The sequence below is a fragment of the Crinia signifera genome, chromosome 5 (genome assembly GCF_055691185.1).
Source record: "Crinia signifera chromosome 5, ASM5569118v1, whole genome shotgun sequence".
In the NCBI taxonomy this organism is placed as follows: Eukaryota; Metazoa; Chordata; class Amphibia; order Anura; family Myobatrachidae; genus Crinia; species Crinia signifera.
In genome coordinates, this window is record NC_139221.1 from 288,394,815 (window position 1) to 288,406,832 (window position 12,018).

General features: G+C 44.8%; 1 protein-coding gene across 1 annotated transcript in view; it reads left to right on the plus strand.

The window, feature by feature from the left end:
• The window catches only part of LOC146005814 (ferroportin-like), a 32,356-nt gene extending 22,225 nt beyond the window's left edge, over positions 1-10,131 (plus strand). Inside the window, exon 8 of the mRNA XM_083145239.1 lies at positions 9,741-10,131. Within this exon, the coding sequence (XP_083001365.1) occupies positions 9,741-10,012 (272 nt within the window). The 3' untranslated portion in view covers positions 10,013-10,131. The remainder of the gene's footprint in view (positions 1-9,740) is intronic.
• The last annotated feature ends 1,887 nt before the right edge of the window (positions 10,132-12,018 follow it).

Here is a 12,018-nt window from a genome sequence, read left to right on the forward strand (position 1 = left end):
CGCGATTTAACATTGAATGCATTGTATTCAATGTTAAATTCCTATGTAAAATCGGGTCCATTGTATGCCATTACAATGGCATACAATGCGACCGATGCGATGGACCCCGATTTTACATAGGGAACAATGTTAAATGGGCCAATGGACCCGATTTTTTAGTAGTAGTAGTAGTAGTAGTAGTACGTTTATTTATAAGGCGCCGCAAAGTGTCCACAGCGCCGTACATAGCAAACCAAAAAAAAACAAATTACAAGGTAACGTACAGGGTGTGTTGAAAGATACAGTATAAATAGGGGTATAGCTGGTAGAACAAAATTCAGCATCAGTTCAGAAGTAGGTGTCAAAATTGTCAAGGAGACTAAAGATGAAGTAGAGGAAGGGAAGAACAGGACAGGAGCACAGGTGAGGTAATGAGGTAGGGTGAATACGTGAGGAAGGAGGGCCCTGCTCATAAGAGTTAACATACTAAAAATAGGTGGGTGGACGAACGAAATACAATAGGATAAGTAGGAACGGAGGGGAACGGAGGCAGGATAGGATAATCAAAAGAGGTTAGGAGGAGGGATAGGCTAGTCGAAAAAAGTGGGTTTTGAGGGAGCGCTTGAAGGAGGTAAGGGAATCAGATAGCCTGATGGGTGGCGGGAGGTTGTTCCAGTGCAGGGGGGCAGCGCGAGAGAAATCTTGGACACAGGAGTGGGAGGAGGTGATTAGGTGAGAGGTCAGTCGGCGGTCAGCGATGGAGCGAAGAGGACGGGAGGGAGTGTGGATAGAGATCAGTGAAGAGAGGTAGGGAGCCGTGGAGGAGGAGAGAGCCTTGTAGGTGGTGGTGAGGAGTTTAAAGAGAACTCGGAAAGGAATGGGGAGCCAGTGAAGAGATAAACAGAGGGGGGAGGTGGAGGTAGAGCGGCGGGAGAGGAAGATGAGCCTAGCAGCAGCATTAAGAATGGATTGGAGAGGTGCGAGGCGGGTGAGAGGTAGCCCAGAGAGAAGGATGTTGCAGTAGTCAAGGCGGGAGATGACAAGAGAGTGAATGAGAATTTTGGTCGCGTCAGTGGAGAGGAATGGTCTGATGCGTGAGATGTTGCGTAGGTGAAAGCGGCAAGACTGTGAGAGAGCACGAATGTGGGGGGTGAAAGAGAGGGAGGAGTCAATGATGACACCGAGGCAGCGCGTTTGGTCGGTGGACGTGATCTCGGTTTCACCAATGCTGATGGAGATAGTGGGAGAAGAGGGGATGTTCGGGGGATGGAAGATTAGAAGTTCAGTTTTAGCCATGTTTAGTTTCAGGAAGCGTTGGGTCATCCAGGCCGAGATGGCCGTGAGGCATTCGGAGACCTTGGACAGGAGTGATGGGGATAAGTCGGGGGAGGAGAGATAGATTAGGGTATCATCAGCATAAAGGTGGTAATGAAAACCATAGGAGCTGATGAGGGTGCCCAGAGAGGTGGTGTAGAGGGAGAAGAGGAGAGGGCCAAGGACTGACCCTTGGGGAACACCGACTGGCTGGGGGGTAGTAGGAGAGGAGGAGCTTTTTATTGTATATCCACCCTGATGGGTAATTTGTATGTAAAATGCCCCCCCATCGTTAACGCCACCCCACGATGAACGCCAACCCGAAGCGTGGCGAGTGCAGGGAGCCCGCGAGGGGCGGCGGAACACGTCCTCCGACCTTTTCATACCCCCGCTATCCACGTCGGCATGGAGTTGATTTTATATAGTGTGGCAAGCGCAGCGAGCCACCGAGCCTGAAGCGTGGCAAGCGCAGCGAGCCCCGCGAGGGGATGCGTAATACCTGTGAAGTAATGCGCGACCCCTCACGGGGCTCGCTGCGCTCGCCACGCTTCGGGCTCGGTGGCATGCTGCGCTCGCCACACTATATAAAATCAACTCCACGCTGATGTGGATAGTGGGGGTATGAAAAAGTCGGAGGACGCGTACCGCCGCCCCTGTCGGGCTCGCTGCGCTCGCCACGCTTTGGGTTGGCATTAATCGTGGGGTGCCGTTAACAATGGGGGGGCATTTGACCCATCAGGGTGGGGATACAATGAAAATTGGGGTCTGGGGGGCATTTAACATTGGGGACAATGTAAAATCGGATCTCAGAGACCATTTTACATTGGTTACAATGCAAAAAATTGCGTCGATCTCGTGGTTGCATGCGATGCGATTAACGCGATTTTTTTAGCACCCGATGGATACAATTTTTATTGCTGGCACCGTGCTAGGAAACAAGTACCGAAAATGCTCTGTTCCTGGTTTTCCTTGGTAATGTTTGATTGCCATCACCTGTGGTGAGCTAGTTAATTGATGAGAATGGTGTTTCACCACAGGTGATGGCAATCATACTGTACATTACCAGGAAGTCCAGGAACAGAGCATTTTCTCCCTGAAGGAGAGGATCAGGTAGGCAACCATGCCATAATGTGGGAGATACTGTAGAATCTAGTGGCCATACCTGTGGGAGATAGAAGTCCTATGGAGAGGCTCATAATTACTGCATTTATCTTCAGATGAAAAGATTCCCTTCTTTTTACTGGCGACCTTATTAATTCTATTGGTTTTGGCCAGACAGGCAATTCAGAAACCCTTTCATAACCTTTTTAAAACACTTTTAAAAGAAAGGACTTTTACAGAGTATTATTAAAGTTTAGGACTAAAAAAATGGACGATACAGGATCTTCTTCATGATATTAGGAAATCCTATATCAACCATGGGATTGTACCATTGTTCCCCTGATGAAGTCTTTTTAAAGACAGAACATTTCTCATATCTTTTTTTTACTTGTGACTGCTCATTGAAGGACCAAATAAACAATCATTGGATGAAACCTTCGTTACTTTATTGAAATTGGATCACATTATACCATACTTACCTACCTGACCCTCTCCATGCGGGAGAAAATGCTCTGTTCCTGGACTTCCATGGTAATGTAGGATTACCATCACCTGTGGTGAAACACCTTTACCTAGCTCACCACAGGTGCTGGTAATCATACATTACCAGGGAAGTCCAGGAACAGAGCATTTTCTCCCGCATGGAAAGGGTCAGGTAGGCAAGTATGCATTATACTGACTGTGTATCTACTTGTAGGCGCCTTACCACTATTGGGGAATATATATATATATATATATATATATATATATATATATATATATAATTCTCACTCTGTCCCCTTAAAATGAACATGCAGTCATATGACAAGTTTGATGCTGTGATTTTGTCAGTAGCATAGGCAAATGCAGGGGGGGGGGGGTGTTTCTGGTTGCACATAAACCCTCCTCCTCTTGGCAAGTGCCTTAAATTATGACAACAATAGCACTTGTATACAGGGCAGCCGAGAGGGGGGGGGAGCGGGTACTAATTACCCGGGCCCAGGCTTGCTGGAGGGGCCCTGCAAGGGCCCTGGTCCAACCCCTCCCTTCCCCCTCCGTCCCTCTCAGGTAGCAACAGTAGCACACACTTCTACAGCATGTGCTGTGCTGATAGCAGGCTCAGCATGAGTGTCTCACTGACAGCGAGTGAGCTCATACTGAGCCTACTGTCAGCACAGCACATGCTATAGGTGTGTGCTGCCGAGTTTAGCATTTTTAGAGGTTTCTTTCACCCTCCTATAAACATTTTGGGGGTGTGGCCTAAGTGCAGGAGGTGGCCACACTTAGGCCACGCCCCCAAAATTTTACCGGGGCCCGACATTCCTCTCGGCTGCCCTGCTTGTATATATGTGTGATATGTGTATATGATCAATAGAGCTGCCACCACATCAGTGTAAGAGCATGCCCTGTGGTTCTACATCACAATAGACCAGAGAGTAGCTGTCAGGAGGAAGAGCCTTAACATGAGGTGGGAGAATGTGAGCTTAGAAAGTGCAGTACTGGTTCTATTACAGCATGTCTGTGTTATTTATTTATTTATTTATTTATTTATTTATTTATTATGGCATGTTCAACCTTTTCCTGATCACTTATCTTTAAATGATTGAAACAGCCTATACTATTGACCATATGTACTTAGAAATATTAATACTGTATTCCGTACAGTCTCCAGTGTATAAAAGACCAATTTTCAGGGCTGTTACAACTCCCTCAGACTCCCGTACTTACTCCAATGTGCTGGAGAGTGGGAGACTCTGAGACCCCCCTTTAAAAATCCTGCGTTTTCCACTGAGTAGCATACGTGGTGCCAATAAATGTGTATTAGCTTGTATGAATATAGAAGCTTCCAGTGGTTATTCACACTATGATATCAGAGCAGACAATGGCACAGACTAATTGAAACTGTCAAATGTAATTCAAAGCAAATGTGCAGTTAACCTGTTCTGTCCCAGAAGCCAGCATCGTGGCTATCTGGTGACCTTAATAGGTGGACCTAATATTATCAGGATACTCACAAACAGTGTTGGTTTTACCTATGGGCTGCAGGACTGCAGCCCCCAGGTAAAAACAGAGTTGCCTACCCTCCCGGGAATGGCCGAGAGGCTCCCGAAAATTGGGTTCCTCCGCATCTCCTTCATGGGAGCATTAATGCCCCGTGATTCACGGCTTTTCGGGTGGAGAGGCGGGGCTGAAGATGCAAATTGTGTCATTTTGTCCCGCCCATCTTCAAAGACCCACAAATTACAGGATTTGCTGTACTGGAGGGCGGGGCTTGATTACGTCCCCATCAGGCCGAACACCCCCTGAAGTGCAGCTGACAGTCTCCTGCCGGACTTCTTCCGGATACGAGACTTTAAATGTAGGAAAACCCGGGTAAAAATCCACCACTGTGTGTGAGACTGCACTGGCTTCACTGTGACTGGCAGTGACTTCCAATTGGAAGTCCAACCTACCAGTCATCCAAGGCAGTCCTTTTGGTGCGGTGTTTCCTCTCTGTGGGATGCCTCCATGGGCAGGTATGCGTTAAGAAGCCCATTGGCAAAGCCACAAATACTTATTACTGTTCTGTATTTCAATGGAGATCTCACACATGCACAGTGGTGGATGATCATACACTCACAAGCAATGCCATACGCCACACTACACCACGTTGCACAATGCATTGCCACACTGCGACAAGCTGCAGTGCGGATGGCTTTACGATCAGACTGCCATAGGGCATTGCAGGTATTTAAAGATTACAATATATCCCAATATCATGGTGTTCGTTTAAAATAAATATCCTACTGGGAGGTTAGCGTCGCAGTCTCTAGCAACTGAAGATGTTTGCTTAGTCAATGACCCCCACCAGGGCCGGATTAAGCCTTCAGGGGGCCCTGGGCACTTTAGTCATGGGGGCCCCCTCCTACTTCTCATTACTGGCTGCAAACTGGACGGGAGAATATTACACTGTCAAAACACAGAGTAATGGTGGTATAGACTTGGTCAATGGGTAACTGCATTACGAGGCCACTGCTGTCCTCCATGGGCCTGAGAAGCATGTGATGAGCTTCACCAATCAGAGCTCAGCACAAGCCTCTTAGCCTCTGCCCTTTTGTGCAAATTCTCATGGTTAGTGTGCCTTGGTTCCCGATGCTCCGCACCATTAATTATTGTCACATTGGCAGATAGGTGAAGCAGCAGCACTACCCCACTCCCATGCACAAAACCTTTAGCTTAAAAAAACCCAAAGGGGGCCCTTAGAGATATAGGGGGGCACAGGGGTACTGACCCCCTTTGCCCCCCACCCATGTTTGATACTTCCCACCAAGAGATCGACAATGCCGCACATATGTGTCTGATAACCACACATGTGTGTCTGATAACCGCACATGTGTATCTGATAACCACACATGTGTGTCTGATAACCGCAATATATATCTTATAACCGCACATATGTATCTGATAACCACACATGTGTATCTGATAATCGCAATAACCGCAGATGTGTGTCTGATAACAGCACATATGTGTATGATAACCGCACATATGTGTCTGATAAACGCAGATGTGTGTCTGATAACCGCACATGTGTGTCTGATAACAGCACATATGTGTATGATAACCGCACATATGTGTCTGATAAACGCAGATGTGTGTCTGATAACCGCACATGTGTGTCTGATAACCGCACATATGTGTCTGATAAACGCAGATGTGTGTCTGATAACCGCACATGTGTGCCTGATAACAGCACATATGTGTATGATAACCGCACATATGTGTCTGATAAACGCAGATGTGTGTCTGATAACCGCACATGTGTGTCTGATAACCGCACATATGTGTCTGATAAACGCAGATGTGTGTCTGATAACTGCACATGTGTATCTAATAACAGCACATGTGTGTCTGATAACAGCACATATGTGTATGATAACCGCACATATGTGTCTGATAAACACAGATATGTGTCTGATAACTGCACGTGTATCTAATAACAGCACATGTGTGTCTGATAACCGCACATGTGTTACATAGTAGGTAAGGCTGAAAAAAGAATTGAGTCCATCTAGTTCAACCTGGTATAGATATCCATTGCTGATTTGGTAGGTTCTGATATTTTACAGACAGATTATTTTCTTATTTGTACCCATGGATGTATAACCCATGGATCTGATAACCGCACATGTGTGTCTGATAACCGCACATATGTGTCTGATAAACGCAGATGTGTGTCTGATAACTGCACATGTGTATCTAATAACAGCACATGTGTGTCTGATAACAGCACATGTGTATGATAACCGCACATATGTGTCTGATAAACACAGATGTGTGTCTGATAACCGCACATGTGTGTCTGATAACCGCACATATGTGTCTGATAACAGCACATGTGTGTCTGATAACTGCACATGTGTATCTAATAACAGCACATGTGTGTCTGATAACAGCACATATGTGTATGATAACCGCACATATGTGTCTGATAAACACAGATGTGTGTCTGATAACCGCACATGTGTGTCTGATAACCGCACAGATGTGTCTGATAAACTCAGATGTGTGTCTGATAACTGCACATGTGTATCTAATAACAGCACATGTGTGTCTGATAACAGCACATATGTATATGATAACCGCACAAATGTGTCTGATAAATGCAGATGTGTGTCTGATAACCGCACATGTGTATCTGATAACTGCACATGTGTGTCTGATAACTGCACATGTGTGTCTGATAACAGCACATATGTGTATGATAACCGCACATATGTGTCTGATAAACACAGATGTGTGTCTGATAACCGCACATGTGTTTCTGATAACCGCACATATGTGTCTGATAAACGCAGATGTGTGTCTGATAACTGCACATGTGTATCTAATAACAGCACATGTGTGTCTGATAACAGCACATATGTATATGATAACCGCACAAATGTGTCTGATAAATGCAGATGTGTGTCTGATAACCGCACATGTGTATCTGATAACTGCACATGTGTGTCTGATAACTGCACATGTGTGTCTGATAACAGCACATATGTGTAAGATAACCGCACATATGTGTCTGATAAACACAGATGTGTGTCTGATAACTGCACATGTGTGTCTGATAACAGCACACATGTGTATGATAACCGCACATATGTGTCTGATAACCGCACATGTGTATCTAATAACAGCACATGTGTGTCTGATAACAGCACATATGTGTATGATAACTGCACATATGTGTCTGATAAACTCAGATGTGTGTCTGATAACCGCACATGTGTATCTAATAACAGCACATGTGTGTCTGATAACAGCACATGTGTGTCTGATAACAGCACATGTGTGTCTGATAACTGCACATATGTGTATGATAACCGCACAAATGTGTCTGATAAACGCAGATGTGTGTCTGATAACCGCACATGTGTATCTAATAACAGCACATGTGTGTCTGATAACAGCACATGTGTGTCTGATAACAGCACATGTGTGTCTGATAACAGCACATATGTGTATGATAACCGCACAAATGTGTCTGATAAACGCAGATGTGTGTCTGATAACCACACATGTGTGTCTGATAACCGCACATATGTGTCTGGTAAACGCAGATGTGTGTCTGATAACTGCACATATGTGTCTGGTAAACGCAGATGTGTGTCTGATAACTGCACATGTGTATCTGATAACTGCACATGTGTGTCTGATAACAGCACATATGTGTATGATAACCGCAATGATGATTTTTTCCGGTGCCTATGTCGGCATAAGTTTCGCTTGTGTCTGCTGTCGACATAGACACTGTTGACTAAATGACCGCATACCGCCTACACTTGGGTTATATTCCCATATTATTTCATTCTGGTATGCAGCTATTCCATAAAATGGGAAATTCCAAAATCTTGTCCCAGGCATTTTGGATTTAGAAGACTCAACCTGTAAATTAAAATTTTCTGGGATGAAGCGCTAGAGGGGGTTTAGAACAGCAGAGAGATGGGTGGGGCCTGTCATGCCTACCATTAAGAGACTATGGGTGTGTGGTGGCGTTGCTAGGAAGACTTTGCAAGGGCATACCTCCCAACTTGTAAATCCTGTGAATCGGGAACATGCGTGCACACAAAATTTGGGTTTGTGGTCTAGAGGCAAGGGGAGGTCCCCCATTTTTGCCACTGTGGGGGCATGTCCAGCTGCTCTGTGAGATGCTGGCCATGGCCGCAGCTCTTCTCTTTCCGGTGCACTGCTCAGCAGAATAATGCCAGGCAGGGGAGCTCCCAACTGCACCCCGCCACAGGACACTGCAGGCCCTGGCCGGAACACGGGACCATCCCAAAGAAAAGGGACAGTCACGTGAAAATCAAGACAGTTGGGAGGTATGCAAGGGGGTGGCGTGCTAGTATGATTGCATTGTGATTACTGGCATTATAAAGTGAAGAGCAGGACCATGATGAAACAATTCCGCACAAATCTCATCATCAAGCTGCCTAGACCGCCCATCACTGGGGAATTGAGCAGTAGTAGGGGGCTGCGATTGGGACTGTTTCAACGGGGCAATAGAAATCTTGGGGCCTAGTACACTAATATCTCTGCCCCCCCCCCCAACCCCACCCTCCTTGAGCAGCATATATTTATTACATTGCATATTGAATGTGTTTTTTTATTATTACTAAAAAACACAGATAGTTGATGTTCACTATATACAGCCCCTGAATTCCTCACAAGGTCGAGGCCTGGTAGGGGGTGTACCCTTTGACCCGCCCCTCCCCCCTTTTGCCAGCCATGTCTGGGAGACTTGAATACTCTTCCAGACATCATGGAGAGCCACTGGAGATTCAGAATTCTCTTCAGTGCCATACACAGGATTTCTAGAGGGGGGTTTCCAAATGCAGTCCACAAATTTTCCATTGGAACATTGGAGCAAGAGCGGGAGTCTGGGGGAGCGATAGTAGAACCTAATAACAACCCTTGACATTATTTTACAAACTAGTCTTTTTATTCACTGGATACAGTATGGATTACAGTAGTAATATTTAACAATATATATATATATATATATATATATATATACTTTAATATAGGGTGCATCAAACTTTTAAATAATATTAATAAATTGTCAGGAAAAGGTTAAATATACAATAATGAATAAATGCACAAACATAATAGAACCAGTAGTGCCCTTTCAAAGCTCATATTCTCCCACCTCATGGTAATGCTCCTGTCTCTTCTTCCTGGCAACTGCTCTCTGGTCCCAGGCATTCTAGTAGAGTAGGCAAGAATGCTTTCATCAGTTTACTAAAATTAGAAGACTGGATTACCCTTAAATGTCTCCTGATAAATGTAAACAGATCATTCTACTAATAGTTTGCTGTGCTTTCTTTATCTTCTAGGTCTGTGGTCATTCGATCTGACAGTGACTCAACTTCTCCAGGAGAATATCCCCGAATCTGAGCGTGGAGTCGTCAATGGAGTGCAAAGCTCAATGAATTACCTGATGGATCTAGTTCATTTTATCATGGTCATTCTAGCTCCTCAACCTCAACAATTTGGGCTCTTGGTTATCATCTCGATACTGTTTGTGATCACCGGACATACCATGTATTTTTTTTATACTAAAAAATATAAAACAAAAGAGAGGGAATCACCAAATACTCCTGCCTGACAGTCTTGTGACAGACCATCTATAGCCAGCTAGCGCTCTTTGTAGTATAATCTTTGTAGTATGAGTTTTATCATGCAGTGTTACATAACTTTAGCAGACTTGTCCAATGTTCACCTAATCTGTTCCATTTCTTTTTTAATTATTATTTTATACATGAACCACCCTATTCCATATACAGATTCTATCAACTTCACTGGAAATAAACAAGATACAATATTTAAGCTACTATAATGTATGTTTATGCCTATCTCATGAATAATAGAGTTAAACCTTTTAACAACTCAGACGCGTAGGGGGAACTCATTACATGTAGTAGTATATTTGTGCCAGATACACTGTAGGCAGTGTTGTACTGGGCAATGAAGGGCCCCCAGGCAGGGCCGGATTAAGGGCCTAATGAGCCTAGAGCTGGAAATGTTCAAGAGTCTATTATTATTATTATGAGGAGTGGAGGAGGTTAGCCCAATGTCATTAAGGCTTGTAGAACCCATACACTATAAGCCCCAATGTCATGTAGGCATGTAGAACCCATACACTATAAGTCCCAGGGTCATGTAGGCATGTAGAACCCATACACTATAAGTCCCAGTGTCATGTAGGCATGTAGAACCCATAGACTATAAGTCCCAATGTCATGTAGGCATGTAGCACCCATACACTATAAGTCCCAGTGTCATGTAGGCATGTAGAACCCATAGACTATAAGTCCCAATGTCATGTAGGCATGTAGCACCCATACACTATAAGTCCCAATGTCATGTAGGCATGTAGCACCCATATACTATAAGTCCCAATGTCATGTAGGCATGTAGAACCCATACACTATAAGTCCCAGTGTCATGTAGGCATGTAAAACCCATACACTATAAGTCCCAGTGTCATGTAGGCATGTAGAACCCATACACTATAATTCCCAATGTCATGTAGGCATGTAGAACCCATAGACTATAAGTCCCAGTGTCATGTAGGCATGTAGAACCCATATACTATAAGTCCCAATGTCATGTAGGCATGTAGAACCCATAGACTATAAGTCCCAATGTCATGTAGGCATGTAGCACCCATACACTATAAGTCCCAGTGTCATGTAGGCATGTAGAACCCATAAGTCTCAATGTCATGTAGGCATGTATAACCCATAAATCTCAATGTCATGTAGGCATGTAGAACCCATACACTATAAGTCCCAATGTCATGTAGGCATGTAGAACCCATACACTATAAGTCCCAGTGTCTACCTAAATATAATAGAAATGCAATGTTAATATTTATGATTTATGGCCAACCACATGTTCTGATTGGATAATGGACCAGTCAGTAAAATAACAGGGATGATCATTGGCCCAAGCATCACTGCCTCTGCTACGCTCCAGTAAGCTGTACCATGACCCCTCGCCATGACCAAGCTGGCTCCCTTCTGGAGCAGCCAGAAGATCAGCAAGTATGGATTTGCAATTTTATTTATTTTTGGGGAATTCGCCCATTGTTTTTGAGGCTGATTTATATTAATATTTGTCCATAATATGAACAAAAAATGTAGCTAGAAATTTAATTGCACCTCAGGAGAAATAAAAAAAAGCAAATGCGCCCTGCGTTTCCTGGGCATAACCACGAAAACCCTGGGTGCACCCAGAAAAACGCTGGGCATACACTTCCGAATAGGGGCGGCCACCTGTCTTTCGGGGCTGGACGACAGACGTCACAGGATGTCACAGGATGTCAGCTGCCCGCCCTGTTCTCGGAGCAGGACGCCACTAATCTAAGTCAGCAGAGACTGATTAAGATTTGCGGGCGCTACAGAAATCAAGAAAATTCGCTGCAGTATATTTGCGGGGGCAGGCGCTGGAGCAGGTGGCGGGCGGTGTTACATGGCTCGCAATGCGAACTACCACTGCTTTGTAAGCTGACCAGAATCAGGGCCCATGTGCCTGAGTCAGATGCGGATGGTGTTGCTATTGCTGCTACTTACATAGAATCAGCAGTGATAGCAGTAATATGGTAATGCA